The sequence below is a fragment of the Pinus tabuliformis genome, chromosome 6, assembly GCF_031772625.1.
Source record: "Pinus tabuliformis cultivar Carrire ecotype Pingquan chromosome 6, CPIR1, whole genome shotgun sequence".
Taxonomy (NCBI): Eukaryota; Viridiplantae; Streptophyta; class Pinopsida; order Pinales; family Pinaceae; genus Pinus; species Pinus tabuliformis.
Window position 1 is genome coordinate 2,007,385,075 of NC_142292.1, and position 21,171 is coordinate 2,007,406,245.

The 21,171-nt window shown below is 39.8% G+C and overlaps 1 protein-coding gene across 1 annotated transcript in view; it reads right to left on the bottom strand.

The window, feature by feature from the left end:
• Positions 1–308: 308 nt before the first annotated feature.
• LOC149267304 (uncharacterized) overlaps positions 309–21,171 on the bottom strand; it is a 101,652-nt gene continuing 80,789 nt past the window's right edge. The window contains exon 2 of the mRNA XM_089398488.1: positions 309–1,093. Coding sequence (XP_089254614.1) covers positions 566–1,084 — 519 coding nt within the window. The 5' untranslated portion in view covers positions 1,085–1,093 and the 3' untranslated portion in view covers positions 309–565. The remainder of the gene's footprint in view (positions 1,094–21,171) is intronic.

Genomic DNA, 21,171 nt, shown 5'->3' on the forward strand with positions numbered 1-21,171 from the left:
GACTAGTGCAACCCCCGAGAATTGAACCCAGGATGCAAACTGGAGAACACTCAGTGGCTTCCATCGGGCTGATTGCTCTACTCTGAGCTAGAACACTTAGATTGATATTCAAAGAACCATATTGCTGACAACAACTTTATTCACATTTTCAATGAGGTCTAGTTTTAACTTTCATGTAATTGAGAACCATAGAGAAAATGTCTTAGTTTACATCTTGTATCAGAATTATAAAACATCAGATAACAATGATCTAGATTCTAAACAGCTTAGGTAAATGATGGAAAAACCAACAAGATGGTAGCAAACACAATATCGAATATACCCATTGATTAGTTGTTTATATGATCTGGAATGGACCTCGTTAACAGTACACCTCGAAACTTTAAAAAATAAATAGCTCGCATTCCATTACATCACCACATGGTTTTTCAACTCACGTTGGTTTGGCAAAGAAATTCTGCTTTGCCAAAACACGCTCAAATACATTGCCCATCAATCTGCAACTCTGAACAGAAAAATATGAATTGTTAGTCAACAAAATGTCGACCAATGTTTCACTACAATATTATCGTCCAGAAGCAACAAACTGCTGCTGAACTCGCTGCGCACAATCTGAAAAAGCTTTTACAGCTTCAGCACACTGCAGTGGATCCTCTGGGTGATCCTTGTAACACTGTACACAGGCATCCTTTGCACTTAAGCAGGGTATAGTCCTCTGTTCAGGCATCTTGTACTCTTTCTCACGGAGTTCCTTCGCATTGCGATTAACTTCCTCCAATGCTCTGGCTTCTTTCTTGTGCAGTTTGTCTATAACTCCCTCACTCTCATTGATAACTTTACGAATAGGATCCAGCTCCTTGTCAGCAACAGGGGGTAAGACTCCTAAAGGGAGCAGCGAGGGCAATCCAGACTGCCATCCTCCTGTCTCCTCAGAAGGCTTGGGCTCAATCCTTTGGCCCTGATTACTTGGATGCTCTGGTCTAACAACCTTTGGTTTAGGTTTCCTGATGGGCTTTTGATCCTCCTCACCAAGAAGCCTACGAATTAGATCTGAGCTGATCTGAACTTTAAACAGCTCACTCATTTCCTCAATCTGCATGGATGAAATAAGTTAATGAAAGAATTTAGAGTGACCCTGACTCCCTAAATGAGCACAAATTTAAATACAAAGATATGGAAGAGATGAAAGAGTCAATTCAAGTCCCCAGAGACACAATAATAATTATTCAGTAACACAATGACAAGAAAACAAATCTGGTCGCTAAAATCACAAAACACGTTGCACATGCTTTAGGGTTTCCTATCACAGTACTATAAATTCTACATGAGATTCCAATGAGGAATTTTTACACAATTACGCCTACGATGCAGAGAAGTTTAAACTTTAAAGCAGCTTCACTGAACAAAGTCACAAATATATCAGATTGGACAGTTAGATAGCAATCTCCTGAAATCCATTCTTTGAGAGGATTATGCATTTTTATTATACAGATGCACAGTGCAATGGAGAATGCAAAATGTAGAAAAGAATTTCAGGATAACAGTGATGAATTGCAATGATGATACTTTCACTTTTTCACAGAACTTAAAAAGCTATTAAAATTGAGACTCGTTAATTATTTTCTTTGTTACATGTACAAGAATCCACATATTAACACTAAGTTGAGCATTGTTTCAATCACTCACAACTCGCAAATGCACAGAAATCCATCCATTAAAGAGTCATAACATGCATACCAATAATTGAATCTTACAAACAGGAATTAAATTATTTCAGTATTCCCAAACCAGCTAAGATACATTTTAGCTAGCAAAGATTGATATAGATGTCTAAGAACACTCATTAAGGGAGGGCAGACTTCCTTTCATGTTGCCAAATTTTGGAAATTTCTAATTTCTATCAACGTTCAGTAACTCTGCTAACAACATCTTGTTTTTAAATAGTTCATATAGTACTTCGAATAACAAATAAGCACATCAAAATTCAAGACGGTGACAACAGGATGGGATAGTTCAGTGTGCTTTCAGAACATCTTTAAAGGACCTTATAGACTGAATACATGAGTTATTTTGTATGTATGTTCATGATTTTATGATACCAAATATGATGCTAGCTCCAGAACCATACAAAACAGGAAGAGCAGAATTCCATTCATATTGCCAAATTCTGGAAATTCCTAATTTCTATCAACGTTAACTGTGCTAACATGCACATGAACAAACTCTAGAAATCATGACCTAGGACTGTAAATCAGTATTGGCCTCTGGCCACCCACCACCACCTGCTCCTGATCCCTACCCTGTACCCTGTACCTCTTCATCACTCTTTGCTCCTCCCAAGGGACTCTTTTCTGACTTCTTTCAGCAGAGACCACAACAAATCCTGGCATTCACTCTTTTCCTTCAAACGATACCACATGATCTCCCTTCTAAATCATCGCTAGGACATTCCATCAACTGCTTGCATTATGACCCACTGCTTTCCTCTCAGACCATTCATCAGGATCCTCTTAATCAGCCTGCACTTTATCCACCGACTAAATTTCTATTGGCCTTCCTCCCAGCAGACCTAGCACGTTCATTATCAAACTGGGATAGCAGCAATACCCGCTCCAAAGGTGGTCTCCAAGGTGACAAAATAAAACAAGAGGTGCAATGTATCCAACCCAGATCTGGAGAGATGCACACCGAAGTTCCTCGGGAAGAAGTAAAGAATGTCATATTGCAGTTCTCAGGTAGGGCTTTCATCAGGAAATCGAGCGGCAGGCCTGAGCTCTCGAACAGGATGGGATCCAAGGGTTTTGTGACTTTTCCATTCAAGTTGTTGAAAACATAATCCTTACGAGCATTATGTGAAATTGTATCATTCACTTGAGAGGAAGGCGAAAAGCTTCAAGTGAACACGAACAGTCATGAGAAGTCCACAACCTCTTGGAATATGAAACCAAGGGCCATTAAGATTTGTATTTATGTGTATCATATGTTTAATGAAATGCATCGCATGCCTTATATGATATATCTTTTTCAGTTTTGTGACTCTAATAGTGGTATCAGAACCTGTCAGATCTAAGCTCTGCTCAGGCATAGCATTTCCTTAGCCCTTTCCTCAGCTGTTACTCTGCCTGACATTCTCTCAGCCAATTCTGCATTTCTCTACTCAGCGCTCCCCTACTCTCTCTGGAGATTTGTTCCTACTCATTCATGTTTGTTTTTTTCTCTGCCTGCTGATCCGACCTACTTGTTTTGCTGTCTACTGCAAAAGACCAACTACTCTTCGGCATTGCTGCAGAGGCATATACTTTGCTCAAGCACAAACCTACTTTCTCTCTTCCTGCAGCTCTGTGCCTCTGTCCCATTTCTAGATGGTGTCAACAACAGGATCCAAATGATGCCCTAGCAACTCTTACTTTTTTTTTCTCAGCACTAAACCCGTGCAGTATTCCTATAACCATTCGACTATTCAGCAATGCAGAAATCAGTGGAAGTTTCTTGGTGGAGTTCCTGTTACATGGTATCCATCGAAAGAGAAAAGCATTCAAGAGGGGCCACTGTTAAGAGGACAAAATGAGATGTAAAGGCCATGTTCTTAAGATTTATTTCAGTGGGTAGTGTGAGTGACATAGAAGATAATACACCTAATTTTTTTTCTCGTGGAAGTGGAATTGGCTTGTGATGCGGTTAATTGCCGTCATTCTTGCTGGTACAGCTTTAACCTCCATAGAGCACCATTACAGTGAACCATGCTAATGCTGCAAACAAGGATGCCTTCCATTTGTCCCTCTTATCAAATCTTGAGGTGCAAGCATATGGTATGAGGATAACAGTCAATTACATCAGAGTAAGTAACATACTTTTTGTTGACACAACCTAAAATGGGAAGCCATGACAGAACCTCACATTGATAGTTCATAATCAGTGTTTAACATAAACATGATAGTTCATAATCAGTGTTTAACATAAAAATTATAAACTGCTTGATACTCTTATTGGCAGTTTTCTCTTTCAGCCCGATGAATGTTCCACGCATTCAAACATGGTTTTGGCAAGGAAACCTCATTGGCTATCCAACTTCCGTTTGAGAAGCTTTATTATCTTCCTCAACCCTTGATTCTCTTCTTTAACTTGTTCATTGACATCTTGCAACGCTTCATGCCTTCTCCATTATAGAGCTTTTATTTGTCTAGGTAGAAAAGTGAGTGCTAACACTGCTGAATATGAATTTACGTAGGCCTTACTGATAGGTTCATTTAAGCAATGCTAACAACTGCATAAAAGAATGATGATTACAATGTGTTCAGGGACTGATGTAGCAACACTACCAATAATCTGAATTATGTCTCCTGTTTCAGTCATTAAGGACAGCTACGTCCATGCTTTCATGACAGGATGTACACAAACTTCCATTCCTAGGGAATTAAAAATCACTGTATAAAAGAATTTGCTTGTACTGCTCTACTATTATAGGGTAATGGCTGCTGTATTTCACTGGAGGGATTTTTCCATAAGGTGAAAAGCCTCAAGTGAACATGAACAGTCGTGAGAAATCCAAAAGACCTCTTGGAATATGAAACCAAGGGTGATTATGATTTGTATTTATGTGTATCATATGTAGAATGAAATGCATCGCACGCCTTATTTTATATATTTTTCAATTTTGTGAGTCTAACACGAGTCTCAAGTAGACAGGGAGAGGATCAAGGCCAAAGGTCCCCAGTGGCTTAATACAACTTGCTTATATATTCATGATTGGACCCCAGGTTGACCCAACCACGAAGAGGATAGCACACTAGAAATATTAAGATGAAATGTAATTGGATTACCACACTCAAAGAAGATCCCTGCAGTGAATTCTTTTACTAATGATGGACCATAATGGTTGCTCCAAAACATCAAAATATTTAAAAATATGTGTTGCATCTCCAAAATATCTCTCTACACAATGAAAACTACCGCAACAATCTCAAATCTAAAAGAATGTAGTAGGAAAGTGGTATCTTTTTTCTACAAAAATTGATCAGTGTTGAAAATTGGGGCAGCTATGGGACGAATTTCACCATAGAAACCCAATCTACTCCAAGGAAAGCCCATCATTGGTCAAAGGAAAATTCAAATATGATAAAGAAATACTAATGTGGTACAAATTGAGTTGGGCAAGCATTCGTCATGGCATGCGTTAAATATATATTTAATTAATATCAAAAGGAAAATTATATTTTTGTGGTCGGCCACCTTGAAGTACATGTTGGCTCCCATATGTGAAAAGCCACATCCCAAAATGATTATATATAGCCAATTGGTGCGGCTCATTTTGGACACACACAACTCGCAATATTTGTGGCTCGTATGATCTTTGCAGCTCACATATCACCATAGCTCGTTATACTTTGTGGCATTATTTCAGTGATTTGCATATCGCCATGGCTCGCTATACTCTGGTATTATAACAGTGGCTCGCACATTCTTCTGAGATTCGTATTACAGAGGCTCGCTCATCGTTCTGAGGCTCACAATTTACCTTTTTGTGGCTCACTTTATCTTCTTTGTGCCTAGCTTTGTCTTCTCTGTGGGTCGTATCTCTGAGGCTCATTATTCTCTGTGGTCCGCACTACCTTCTCTATGACCCACATTACCTTTTTGTGGCTCACTTTATCTTCCTTGTGCCTCGCTTTGTCTTCGTTGTGGTTCGCGTTACCTTTTCTATGGCTCACATCTATCTCAAGAGGCTAGCATGTATCTTTGTAGTTTGTCTATCTCTGTGTAATAATGACAGTAATAAGGGATGGAATCTATGACAGAAATTACTTTTGTTTATGACTGTAACATATGTTGGCAAACATAATTGTGACAACATCCTCATGATAATATAGTTGTTACTCTAGTTTATGATTGTGAATTTTGAGCTTGCAGCAGTAATGTTTGAAGCGATGATTCAGTAATATATATATGGTCGTGTTCTCACATTAGTGATGCATGCCTACAATGTATAACGAGTAACCTATATAACAGTGATCTAATGAAGTGTGGCAGTAACATATATGACAGTGCATATCAGTGACCTTTGCTTATGATGGCAAAGTGACCTTCAGTAGTACTCTTGATGACAGTGACTTAGATGTATATGACAAATGAATCATAGTAACCTTGACATTACAGTGACCTTGTTCCTTGACAGTTGTGACAATGAATTTGTGTTAGAGCCTTATGACAAAGATGTGTAACAGTGTCTCTTTGATGATGGTATGGCAGTGATGGCAGATCCTATTTGATATGTGACGGTGATCTTCATAACAGTGCTTTGGATATGTGACCGAACCTTTGTAATGTATCTACATGGCAGTAACCTTTGATGCATGGTTGTAACCCTTGATGTATAGCAATGATATGGTAGTGACATTGTTGTATCGCAATGACATGGCAGTGACCCTGATGGCAGTGATAGGATAATGACTTTCATGACAGTGGTGAATTACAGTGACAGTGACAGTGATATGGTAGAAACCTAGTATGGTTGTGACCCTTGATATGGAAGTGACCTAATGATGACAGTCACCTCAAATCATTATGACAGTGGCAGTATATGGACAGGGATGTATGGCAGTTCATGTAACAGTGATAATGTTCCTTATGACATGAATGTTACTTCTTATGGCAACAGCTCTCCAGAGATCAGATCGTTCAGTTCAGAAACGTAGTTGTGAACTGACTTGGGTTTGTGAAAATTCCTAAAACCGGAATCCCTACTGCAGCAACTGATGATATTTCTCCTACTTGTTAGATTTACATGAACAAGTTATTTGCAGTTTCCTATGACAAACATTGAAATACATACACAACAGCCTACACCATTTAAATAATATGCTGAAACAAGAAACTGAACAAGAGAAAGATACAACACAAATGACAGTTATTTTTGGACAAACGTCCCCGGAGAACCCCAATGCGGGAAAACCGGTGCAGCAGATCTGAGGGTTTTTATTATTAGGCAGAATTTATTTCTGAATACAATCTCTGGTTGCCTTGCTAGCAATCCAGTACAGAGAATATCACTCAGCAGAAGAAATTAGTGAGATTACCTCACTCTACACTGCAAGTCCCAGCTGATCTGACAGCTGAACCAACGAGTCCCCGGCTACTTTTGCGCTACCCCTACGCAGTCACTGCATGGGCCTGCATCAGCCTCTAAGGCACTGCGTCACTTTTTTGTTGGATCGATTTGCTCTTAGGAGCTGTCTCCAGCCCTCCCGACTCAGATCGTCAACCTCCTCAGCAAATTTCGGACCTCTGAGTGGAAGGCTTCTGCGCTGCTCTGCGTGGGCCCAGCGTGAACCCTTCCTGGCTCTACATCACCCGCTTTGGCCACTGCGCTGCCTCCTCTGTGTGTCTCTCTCTGCTGAGTATTCTTGGCTCCGGAGAAGATCCTCCAGCAAAAACTCTCTTTGCTCCTCTCTGCGTGATCACTACGAAATCACTGCACTGCCTCTAGCTTCAGCAATTCAATCTGACCTATCAACACTCAGTGTGTTCTCCAAATGACCCTCAAGCCTCCTTAAATAATCTTCTCGTTGACATTCAACGGCCCAGATTAGAAGCTAATCAATGGCTAAGATCATTTCTGCTTGATCCTCGTCTTCTTCTAGAAGTTACACCCACAGTTAGATTAATACCCATTAATTATTTTAATTTCCTAAGTTTAGACTTAAAAACCCATTAAAAATAATTAATTATTTTAATAAAACTGTCTTCGAGTGGAATTTCCCAAAACGTTTTCTGGGTTCTTTGGAATACATGTGCCCAAGCCTCCCTACAAAATTTGAGACTTAAAGCACATCCGATGCTACCAGAAATCAACACTCCCTCTTAGCGAGGAATGTGCTCTAGCAATGCCTCCCACTAAAGCATCACCCTGTCTTCATAGCATCGTCCTCTGCAATGCTGATGTCTGACATGCTGTCCACCAACTACTACGTTATTGTTGCAACTGTACTGTTGTTGACACTACCACTGTCAACACTGCATCCGTACTACAACGCCCTCTGAATTTTTGCATCCGTGTTGCTGCTTGCACTGCTCCTGCACTGCAAACTGCTGTTGCTACTGCATCAGCGACGGAAAAACATCCCAAATTATTGAACAAATGTTCAGCATAGATGCATCTCGATGCTGAAGATCTCACTGCTACTAGTCCCATGTTATCTCTTTGAAGGCACTGCGCTACTGCTGCTACTGCGTTGTGCCTCCCTGCACTGCGCTGCTCAAACTTGGCATTCTAGCCACTGCATATGTCGCTCCAACACTCCTCTGCACCATCTGACACTTTGTCCATCCTGCCACTGCTGATCTGGGCTCCTGTAGCAAGGTATTGATCCGCGAGGTGGACCCCTCAAGGATCTTGCCCATCTGTAGCTCTTTCGAACTATAGCTCCAAATCAGCCCACCTCCCTCCTGGAGGTATCTCGACTATCATGGCGAACTCCTCCTCCTCGATCTTCGCGAGCGCAGCCTTCAGATCATACTTCTCATCTTTGTCCTTCCTAAGAGGACACTGTGTTGCGTAGTGACCCATTTCACCACACCTGAAGCATTTGATCTTCGAGACGTCCTTCCGCCTCCGTTGCTCCTGCTGCCCCTTGGATGCAAACACTGCATTTTGTTCCTCCTCCTTGGGCTTCGACCCACTTCTGCTGCTTCTGTCAAGCTTACATTTAACTAGATCTCTCCCCAGCTCTTCCTGCTTGAGAGTTTCCCACATACTATCCCAGTTTGGCAAAGCTGCCCTGCCCAGGATGCTCTGGACAAAGACTTGCCACTCTTCTGAGATTGAGTTTAGGGCCAGTCTCACCATCTCGGAACCTTGAGGTGTAGACCCCACAGCTGCTAACTCGTCCCAGGTCTCCTGAAGCTTTGTGAGGAACGGATCTATGTGCTCCCCCTTCTGCATCTATGTAGATCTCAGTTTCTACTCTAAGTACATCTTCCACTGCTCGAAAGATCCTTGATACAGCATTGCCAAGGCATCCCACATCTCCTTAGAAGTCCCTCTGCTAGCGACGTGACAAACCACGTGATCCTTAACTCCATCAAGGATCATCCTCTTGGCCTTCACCATTTTCGCCTGGTACTTCTTCAGCGGATCTGGATCTACAGGCACAGTCACCACACTATCGACATAGGTCTTGAGAGAATGCTCATCTAGAAGGAATGATATCCTTTCCTTCTAGATGACATAGTTGGATGTCCCATCCAACCTGTCTTGATCTATCAGCCCACTGGTTGCCATCTCTACCACGAAAATGTCAAACTGCTCCTCTCTGTTTCTTACTGCTACTACTCAGGCAACAAGAAAACAGACTTCTTGGCAATTAGTCTACTGAGGAAAAATTCCCTCGCTGTGCTCCTCCTCTCTTCTGACGTCTTTCAGCCCAGCAATCTGCCTACCGAAAAAAACTGCGTCCCACCAGATCTTTCTCACGTTGAATCTATAGTGCTGCTCCATTTGTCACGGCAGAATTTTGATTTGGAAGCCTTTTCTCTCTGTCAACTCTCTCAGAGAGAGACTTTCCTCGAAAATTCAACCCTCCTGACTTGGACTGCGCAATCCCTCTGGGGATTCGAACTGCAGCCTCCTACAGTTATTCGACCTCCTTCTCTGCTCAGCGTTGGGTTCTCTGGCACTGTTCTTCTTGCTTCACCTGCACTTCTCTGATACCATGTGAAAATTCCTAAAACCGGAATCCCTACTGCAGCAACTCATGATATTTCTCCTACTTGTTAGATTTACATGAACAAGTTATTTGCAGTTTCCTACGGCAATCATTGAAATACATACATTGCAACCTACACCATTTAAATAATATGTTGAAACAAGACACTGAACAAGAGAAAGATACAACACAAATGACAGTTATTTTTGGACAAACGTCCCCGGAAAAACCCATTGCGGCAAAACCGATGCAACAGATCTGAGGGTTTTTATTATTAAGCAGAAGTTATTTCTGAATACAATCTCTGGATGCCTTGATAGCAATCCAGTACAAAGAGTATCATTCGGCAGAAGAAATTAGTGAGATTACCTCACTCTACACTGCAAGTCCCAACTGATCCAACAGCTGAACCAACGAGTCCCCAGCTACTTCTGCGCTGCCCCTACGCAGTTACTACGTGGGCCTGCATCAACCTCTAAGGCACTATGTCACCTCTTTGCTAGATCGGTTTGCTCTCAAGAGCTAACACCAGCCCTCCCGACTCAAATCGTCAACCTCCTCAGCAAATTTCGGACCTCTGAGTGGAAGGCTTCTGTGTTGCTCTGCGTGGGCCCTGCATGAGCCCTTCCTGGCTCTGCATCACCCTCTCTGGCCACTGTGTTGCCTCCTCTGTGTGTCTCTTTGCCTCTCTGCTAAGTATTCTTGGCTCAAGAGAAAATCCTCCAGCGAAAACTCTCTCTGCCCCTCTGCGTGATCACTACGAAATCACTACGCTACCTCTAGCTTCAGCGATTCGATCTCACTGATCAACACTCTGTGTGTTCTCCAAATGACCCTCAAGCCTCCTTAAATAATCTTCTCGTTGACATTCAACGAACCAGAATAGAAGCTAATCAATGGCTAAGATCATTTATGCTTGATCCTCGTCTTCTTCTAGAAGTTACACCCACAGTTAGATTAATACCCATTAATTATTTTAATTTCCTAAGTTTAGACTTAGGGACCCATTAAAAATAATTAATTATTTTAATAAAACTGTCTCTGGGTGCAATTTGCCAAAACGCTTTTTGGGTTCTTTGGAATACATGTGCCCAAGCCTCCCTGCAAAATTTGAGACTTAGAGCACATCTGATGCTACCAAAAATCAACAAGGTTGGCCCTAGGAGGCTTGATGTATGTATCTCATTCTTATTGTTCCTTGTATCTCAGTTGAACATTTGATGAAAATATAATAGAAGAAGAATCGGGTTGGGTTTTCTCCCTTGTGAGGTTTTGCCTTGGTCTTTGACCTAAATCTTGGTGTCTCTATTGTGTATGCTTTTCTTTTGTTGTTTCTTATTGTTCTGTTGCATTGTTGATGTTAATGTTCTCTCTACATAATTGCTAATAATGATGATATGATGTTATGGGGTGAATGTATGAAAATGTTGAAAAGTTTGAAAATGTAATTATCTTCAACAGAGAACAATCTAGCCCTAAAAATTTAACATGGTATCAGAGTTGTGCTGAAGAAAAGTCATTGAAGATCACGCTCGTTGACACCTGTGATGGAGTTGGGAGAGTGAAAAGGATGAAGATGGCATAGACCTAAAAGAATGTTAAGGTTTGAAGCAAACCCTAGGGAAGTCCTTTGTTCTTGCAAATAGAAGCTAGGGTTTGGGAGAAACCCTAGGAGTGGCCTTGTTGTGGAAAAGGCTTGGTATGATTCAAAATTGTTCATGATATGATATGATATAAGAATCCATTCAGTTATTCAAGTAACTATGACAGGTTCAGAGAAACCCTAGATGGACTTGTCTCCTACCCAATAGGAGATGATATGATACAGATCCAGTGATCATCTTGTACATTGATAAGTTGGGCATGGTTGTCGATGAAAGAGATCACATATACAGGTGGTGTTCAAGAGGAAACATTTCTTCTTCTACAGTCGACATTGACATATGGTTGATGGTCCATAATGCAGGGCCAAGAGGGAGCTAATTGCTTCCTACAATCCTCATTAAAGATAAGTACTCTCAAGACTTATGTGACAATATTCTTGTTTAATTGATTTTTCCTAGACTAATGTTTATTCTTCCTGCACGAGTATTTGGAAACGTTAACTTCTTGGATGAGTATGTGATCCATCTTTAGGATCATCATAATGCGGAATAATGCAGGTAGGATTAGCTCCAAGAGGGAGTTGATGCAGGATAATGAAGAAGCCACTCTCATATGTTGAAAAGAAAGCCAGTCCTGCCTCATCACCAAGTACACTTTCGTTATGTTTATTTATTTTGCTATTGTTCTAGGATCAACAGGTACATCTAATGAATTTGGGGACTAAGTCCCTTATATCAAGATTGAGAAGAATGTCGAGCCATCCCGTGATTAGAGTGGCACTTGATAAATGGACAAGAGCTCAAACCTTGAAGGAAGGATCTTATCTCTCGTGTTAATGTCTATGATTGAAGAGGTTTCCTATTCAAAGGGAGCAGACTGTCAGGTTGAATGCAACCGTCTGATAAGATGATGAGACAATATGTCCTTCATGCAAGGATCATTCTAAATGAAAAGATGCAGTAGTTTCAGATGCGTCCGCAATATGAAGCTCAACTGTGACAAGGAAGATATTCTCAGAGGGAGAGGACTGTGATGAGATCCTAGTACCTGTTGCCAGATGTATTTGAAGATGGTTTCCTCCGTGATATTTAAGGGAGTAGCATACTTGAGGCGACCTCAAGGATTTGAGGCACCTGAGATGAGACTCATGATTACAGATTGAAGAAAGTCCCATATGGACTCAAGTTAGTCCCCTGGACCTGGCATTCCTAGATTGATGGACATCTAATGCAAACCCTGACCTCTCTTCAAGGTTGAAGGTATGTCCTTAATATTTTGGTTTTATATATGCTAATAAATCAATTTTTGGCAAGATCAGTGCCAGAGGGAGTTGACCTCTGAACACAAAGTGATCCACATCTTGAGACCATAAGAGTATCAAAGAAATGATGAGGACTTCCTTGTTAAGGGAAGTATGTGTTGAAATATGTAACTAGGTTCGGTCTTCATAATGGCATATATGATCATGATTTTATGTATTTAATGAAAAGAGAAAAATAAATTTATTATTATTCTCGAGGCATGGGTTTAATGCTCAGGGGGAATTTATTTTTAGGTCAGGCACCCATCGAGTGCTTCTAGGTTTGTCATAAAGTAAATTGAGTCATTGTCATGTATTGAAGACCCATTTGGGTATGTTACATATTGTAAAGAAAATTTATTTGAGTCAACATAGAATCAAAAGACCCTCCAAGACCTTCTCATGGCACAAAGATCAAGTCGGCCTAAAGAGAGCAACTCATACCCCTCACAAGCCTATAAATAAGAAAGAACTCGACCTCATTATGACTCACTCAAGCAAGTTCGATCTTCTCAAGATAGAAGCTGGAAAAAGGACAAAAAGGAAGGAGAAGAACTAGATTGAAGTTTTTGGGCCTCTCTCTCTCAAGTTAGGGTTTCTACATTTGATGGGCAGAAGAATTTGTTGGGCAAAAATATTTGTTGGGCAGGTCGAAGTTACAGAAGAATTTGTTGGGCAGGTCGAAGTTGCAAAAGAGTTTGCTAGGCATATCGAAGTTGCAAAAGAATGTGTTGGGCAGGTCGAAGTTCCAGAAGAATCTGTTGGGCAAGTCGAAATTGCAGAAGTTGCTAGAATCAAGGTTTGACTTGGTCTTGGAGGGTCTTGGTCAAGGGTCATAGGTCTTGGAATTCGTCAATTGAAGTTCTATAAGAAGAGAAGAATTCTTGTGGGTTTTCCTCTCAGTTGGAGAGGTTTTGGCCCTGGTTGATCACCTACATCTTGTGTCCTATTGTCTCTTTGATTTTATTGTTTGGTAGTTGTTTGATGATAAAGAACACTAATAATAATCAAGTGCAAGAAGAAGCTAATCAAGTTAAATACATCACAAGCAATTATCAAAGTAAGAGAAATCACCTAATCTAGCTGCCCTAGATTTCTCAACATGGTATCAAAGCTAAGGTGTCAAGACAAGGAAAGGTGACTTAAAGGACACTCAAGGGTCGAAGCACTAGAAAAGAATCTAAGAAGCATCAAGAAGTGTTCGGTCAAGAAAGAAAAAGAAGCCTTATACCTAGCGAAGGAAGAATAAAGAAGAGCGAAGCATTTTCTGCGCTATTTTGGGCTAATTCTCCTCCACATGTGCGAAAGTTAGGACATCATCCTGCAGCAGTAGAAACCGAAAATTGCAGTCACTCAAAGGAGCCAAAGTTTGGGTTAAAGAAGGACTATTTAGCAAGCCAAATTGTCAAGAGGAGTCAAGGTCAAGCGAAGTCAAAAGGAGGCAAGTTTGTCCATATTCCAACCACACATGTGACCTAGGGTTTCTGCAGGAGAAGCCAAAATTGCAGTCTTGCAACAGCAAGCCTAAAATATGAAGAAGGGCTGAAATCTGAAGTTGTAAGAAGACCTAAAAACCCTAGCTCATCCATAGAAGAACTACACATTGAAGCATCTAAAAGTATCTACATTCTAGAGAAGCAGGAAGAAGCGTAATCATCATCATCAAGGAATCAAGGTGATCTCCCTCTCATTGAAGGATCACTTTTGAAGGAAGACATCTTCTATCATCATCAAAATCAAGAAGGCATCAAGTTGAAGATATTAACATCAAGGAGCATCTTCACTTGACAAGTAAGTATCTTTATATCTATATTTGAATCTATCAAAATGACTTCATTTTGCAAGGAGAGCAACAAATTGGTTGGGTTGTCAAACTTTCTTGCATGGAAGAAGAGGATAGATTTGATCCTCATAGAAAATGAAGTCGTTGAGCATGTTAAGGGTTTTGTCACTAAACCTCCAAAGGAAGAAGTTCAAGCTCTCACTGAATACATGAAAAGGAAATAACAGCTCAAAAAATCCTTATGTAGCAAAATTGGAAAAGTGAAAAGACATCTACGACAAACTCGTGGAATTATTCTCCGTAAGTTTTGCAGGAGAAGTGATATCATTAAGAACCAAGCTCTACAAGATGATGATATCAAAGGAAGAAGGAATGATACTTTATGAGGGTGTCTGAAATAAGGAACCAACTGCAAGAGTTGGGAGAGATAACGTCTGACAAGGAAACAACTACTATAGTACTTAATGCACTACTAGAGGAATGGGGTAACTTTACATCAAGCATTTATGGGAAGAAGGAAGCTACTCCATTCAATGAGTTGTGGTCACTATGCAAAATTGAAGAAACCAAGTTGAAGGCAAAAAGTGATGTAGGATCAAACGAGCAAACTCAAGCATATGCTGCCATGGCAAAGAGGAAAGGAAAGTTTGGGAAATTTGTTCCTCAGAAAAGGAAGAAGAATATGGTGAAGGTTCAATGCCATGGATATGGGCACTATAAGAGAGATTGTCCTAAGCTCAAGAAGGACGACAACAAAAGAGGAAGGGAAAAAACCCATATCACTAAAGAAGTGGAAGAAGCTGAAAAGAAGAAATCCAAGAAGGAAGAAGTAAAAGATCTCTACTATGATTGAGATAAGTCTTCTCCACCTAGTTCTTTTCAGTTTCTATAAATATAGCTATCATGGTAGGAAGCATTAGAAGCATGATAGGATGCATCATTTTAGGGGATGGCATCATAGTATATGATTGAAAGCAAGAGCTCATGGGAAGCTTGAAAGATAGTTGAAGTTTATGGCAGTCACTATTAGAAGGAAGTAGCTCTTGATAACCTCATTAAAAGCATAAGTAGTACTTATGGGTAGAAGTGAGTCATCTAGTATAGAACTCATCTTACATCATTGGGAAGGAGCATTTGCAAGATGAGGATAATCAGGATCCTTAGCTAGAATCTTCATTGGAAGGTTCATCTCTTGGGAGAAGCAAATGTCTCGCTGAGAATTCCACTTTGGATGGGATTCATTGTTTGAAAGAATGATGGTAAGATGACAAAAGAATGCAGCATGTCAAAGATGATTGAAGCACTCTCAATCAAGGATAGGAAGCTACTGAAGGAAGTCTAGATGACCAAAGGAGAAAAGAGGTATGTATGCATATGTTTAATAAATTGAGTCATGTCATATAGTTGCAGATAGCATGGATAAATGCTCCACCTCATGAGCATGATCAAGACAAAGGGATCTCCTCCTTTGGAAGGATGCATAAAGGCATGGTTCACATATTGACTAGATGAAATCAACATAATAAGTCCTCGTATGGAAAATGAGGTGGCTGATAAAAATGAAGGAATTATGATTAGAAGTTCCTAGGAAGCAATGTGTGAATAAGAAAGGAAGAGATCATGAAAGATGCAACTATGGAGAAGTCAATCAAAATCTAATGACTAAAAGATTTGACTATGATATCTCCATGGGAAAGATATGAAGACCCTAATGAAGTCTGGAAAAGGAGACCCTTGACATTGTATATCTTGGAGATGTGTCAAATATATGTGCGGGATGTTAATATTGCAAGCAAACAGATGTCATGATGAAGGGCCATCACAAAAGGTAATTTTGATTTAATGTTCTCTTTGATTTTTGAATAACATATGGATGCGTTTATGCAAGTGTACCAGAAAAAGAGTTGTGGATGTTGTCTACAACTAGCACTCATGTGGTGGGCTAAGTCACCTGACACGGGGATTTGGGATTCGTAGGATTTGGGATTCGTGGTGTCGGATTCGGACACGTTGACCCCCCGGAACATGACACGTAGGATTCGTTATATATTATTTTATTAAAATATATATATATATATATATATATTTTAAAAAATATATATATATTAAAAATTAGATATTTCTTACACATATTTTAATTAATGATACAAATTTATTGATTTCAAATATAGATCTTCATCTATAGCTATTAGCATGCATAGTACACACAAAATTCAAATACATGTCAATCTATTATCTATTTCTTATGCTTGGCCCTCTTGCCACCACGAGAAATGTCTAATTTTTTAGTCTTGTTGGAAAATCAGGATCTTTGTCATTAATATCACCCTCTAAGCATTAATATCCAGAGGTATCTTTGTAATTACCACTGTATCTGTATAGGGATCTTTGTCATTAATATCACCCTTTAAGCATTAACATAAGATAGAACAAGCATAACATGTCAAGTCAAGATTTTGTTTGAGTGATGCGTACATTTTTAGGAGGGTCATGATACAGGAGTTTGACAACCAATGTCACTAACATCAAGGTACATAGAGGGATTGGTGCTCTTGATTAAATACAAGTTCCATACCCTAATACATGACAAAATTCAATGGAAACATTGCAATCCCCCAATCCTAAAATCCTGAAAAACTGATAAGTCTGCTAGATTTTGAATGAAATCTAAAATTCTACTTTCTCCATATGAAATCCAATGAGGCCGGAACCACTCTCAAACATCCAGAGTCATTTCATGGTAATGTTAAAAATTTAAGTAAAAGGATGAAAATGAAGATTAAGGAGAATGTCACTTTTACTTTAAGAATTTAACATTACCATGAATAGCATATCAATACTAGGGCCTAGACTTGATCATTAAGCTGCCAAAACGCTTGCCAAATGAAAATATGCATGGCTGTAATGACCAAATGCGGCCTTTTCATACCCGTGCAGGTCACTTTTGCCGTCTAATGAGTCCTGCAAAACAGGACACGCTGCCAAAATCGTGACACGCAGTCAGATTCGACGTGTCAAAATAGGACACAACGTGTCATGGTTTTTGGACACAAATCTCGAGAGAATCGTGTCGGACACGATGGATTCGAGATTCGTGGGGCCTATAGGACGAATCTGGTTATCTAGGTGGTGGGATAGAAGATCCTAAAGGAAACATGATGTGGAAGAGGTAATTGTATGAAGGAAAGTCGGATGTGGACTAGAAAAACACTTTCTGATAAGAGGAATGATGACATGACTGACTTGAGGAAAGTGATGGATGGTTGATGCCCTACAAGACGAAGGCTCCATAATATTAAAGATAAAATTCATGACACCGAATGGAGGAGAGCTACAAGCAGTTGAAGGTCCCGTGATCTCCACCAATGAATAAAAAGTTGTTGCTGGAAACAAGTCCCGAGTTAAGAGGGAGCCTAGAAACAAGTTTTTAACTTGGTAGAAACTTGGAAACAAGTCCTTGGCTAAGAGGGAGCTTGGAAGCAAGTCCCTGGGAGCCTGGAAAAGTCCTTGGATAAGAGGGAGCTTGAGAACATTCCTTTATAGGAATGGGTATATTCTCACTAGTTGAGAGGAAGAGATAGACACATCACTCTTGTCTTCACTTGGGAAAAAAGAATGGAGGATCGGGTAAGCATTTGGCATCTGATACTCTTTGAGGACATGGTAAGGCATCCAAGATAAGAGTAGTTGTAGAGGAACGATATTCTTTGAGGACTGGAAATCCAAGATAAGAATAGTCCTAGTGGAGCATACTTTGAGAGAACCCGAGTGGGGTGCGTTCCGAGAGAGACAATGATGAGGGTGTCTATAAATCATTGGTCTCACCAGCATTATTCTCTGATCTTGTGGAGAGATAGAGATGTTAGTCAAGGCCTTGTTATTTAACAATATTGGATGATATGATGCTATACATATGGGTTACCAATCCGACTCTTCTTATGACAATTCTTCAAATTGAGAATGTCCAAGAAACTTGTATGGATTATGAATACCTCCCTAGTTAAGAGGGAGTGTTGAAATATGTAACTAGGTTGGGTCTTCATAATGGCATAAGTGATCGTGATTTTATGTATTTAATGAAATGAGAAAAATAAATTTATTATTATTCTTGAGGCATGGGTTTCATGCTCAAGGGAAATTTATTTTTAGGTCAAGCACCCATTGAGTGCTTCTAGGTTTGACATAAAGTCAATTGAGTCGTTGTCATATATTGAAGACCCATTTGGGCATGTTACAAATTGTAAAGAAAATTTATTTGAGTCAAAATAGAATCAAAAGGCCTTCCAAGACCTCGTCATGGCACAAAGATCAAGACGGCCTAAAGAGAGCAATTTGTTGAAAGATGTAATTATGATTTTATGTAAAGAGATGTAAATAAGAAAAATAAAAATTATTATATTGACTTGCTTCATGGGTTTCATGAGCAAGGATTTTGTTTTTGAGTCAAGACTCCCATTGAGAGTCTTTAGGATTTATTTGTCATCTAGTCATAAAATATAAGAGTCATTGTCATGTAAATGAAGTCATGTTACACTTTGTAAAAGGTCATCTTGTCTATGTAAAGTATCCTCCAAAGAACTTGTCACCAAACCTCTTCAAGTCGGCCTACAAACATTAAAGGAGCTGCCAGAACAAGTCGGCCTACATCTAGCTATCAAGTCGGCCTAAAGACCCAGAGAAGAGGGGTATAAGTAGGGGAACTCGGCCTCCATTCTAAGCATCAAGTTCGAACTCAATTCCAGCGAAGAAGTGCAGAAAGAAGTGCAAAAAAGAGGCAGTAAGAAAGGGTTTTCTCTAAGGTAAAAAGGACACTCTTCTAGGGTATCGAAGGAAGAATCTTCTGGGTAAATCGAAGCAGAATCTTCTGGAGCAGCGAAGTAGATTCTTCTAGGGTAGCAGATTCTTCTGGGACAACGAAGTAGATTCTTTTGGGGTAGCAGAATCTTCTGGGGTAGCAGTATCTTCTGGGGCAGTGAAGAAGGAATCTTCTGGGAGGCAGTGAATAGGTTTCTTCTAGGATAGCGAAGGAAGGAATCCTCTGGAATAGAAAAGTAGAGACTGAGTTTCTCTAGAAGACCTAGAGGCCGAGATTCTCTAGGGAAATAGTGAAGGTGCAGCATAAGAAGTAGAGACTAAGTTTCTCTAGAAGAAGAAAAGGAAGGAAGGACAAGAAAATACAAGGTTGGTGACAAGGTTCTTGAAGAGGATACTAGAGTCAAGGGTCAATGTCATGGTCTTGGTACTTATCAATTGAAGATCTAGAAGAAGAATTTTATCGGGTTTTCCTCTCTAGAGGTGAGAGGTTTTGGCCTTGGTTGGAGAAGCCTATATTTTGTGTCACTTGACTTTATTTACTTTGATAATTGTCTTGAAGAAAAGAACACACTAATAAGTTAACAAAGTGAAAAGATCATAAAAAAAGATGAACAAGGATATCACAAGCAATTATCAAGCAGAGAAATTATTAACATTGAATGCCCTAGATTTTTCAACACAATTCGTACCCCTCACAAGCCTATAAATAAGGAACTCGACCTCATTGTGACACAGTCAAGCAAGTTCGATCTTCTCAAAATAGACGCTGGAAAAAGGATGAAAAGGAAGGAGAAGAACTAGATCAAAGTTTTTGGGCCTCTCTCTCTCGTGTTAGGGTTTCTACATTTGATGGGCAGAAGAATTTGTTGGGCAGGTCGAAGTTGCAGAAGAATTTGCTGGGCAGGTCAAAGTTGCAGAAGAGTTTGCTGGGCATATCAAAGTTGCAGAAGAATGTGTTGGGTAGGTCGAAGTTCCAGAAGAATCTGATGGGCAAGTCGAAATTGTAGAAGTTTTGACTTTGTCTTGGAGGGTTTTGGTCAAGGGTCATAGGTCTTGGAATTCGTCAATTGAAGTTCTATAAGAAGAGAAGAATTTTTGTGGGTTTTCCTCTCAGTTGGAGAGGTTTTGGCCCTGGCTGATCGCCTACATCTTGTGTCTTATTGTCTCTTTGATTTTATTGTTTGGTTGTTGTTTGATGATAAAGAACACTAATAATAATAAAGTGCAAGAAGAAGCTAATCAAGTTAAATACATCACAAGCAATTATCAAAGTAAGAGAAATCACCTAACCTAGTTGTCCTAGATTTCTCAACAATATGTTGTCTGAAAACTTGGCATGATGAATTATACTTAAGCAGTTGAGAAAGACTACTCTTCAGATTCAGATTTGATGGATCCCGTGATGAGCTGGCAGTCAGATGAATTCTTGCTTTGCAACATGAGCCAGATAGAGCCTGGATATGTATATTGGGTTGCTACTAAACACGTGTTCAGAAATTTACATGAAACTATTAATCATGGACTGAGACACATTATCAGAAACTCGATGGATACATCAATGTTGACCGAGACTGAAAAATGTTGTTGACAAGAAAAGCACATCTAGGTGTTGTTGTAGACTAGGGTCTGCTATGATTTCCTAGATGAGCCAGAAACAGAAGTCTGTTGATTTGAGTACGGTTGAGGCAAAGCAAATTGCTGCTAGCATGACTAACTCCAAGGTCGTATGGTTGAAAAAGCTCTTTAGAGAGTTGTGTTGGGCACGATTATGATACATTGGATTATTAAGAGTGTTGAAGAATTAAGGGTGAATTAAGTTAATGAGATTCTTCTTGCCATGATAACTGTTTGTGAGGTACTTTTAACTTTTTCTTATACAATCTTCTCTTGATATTATTAGAGTGTGTTTTCTTACTTCATTAAATAGCTATCAAAACAAAAGAGACAAGAACACAAGATGTTGGCTT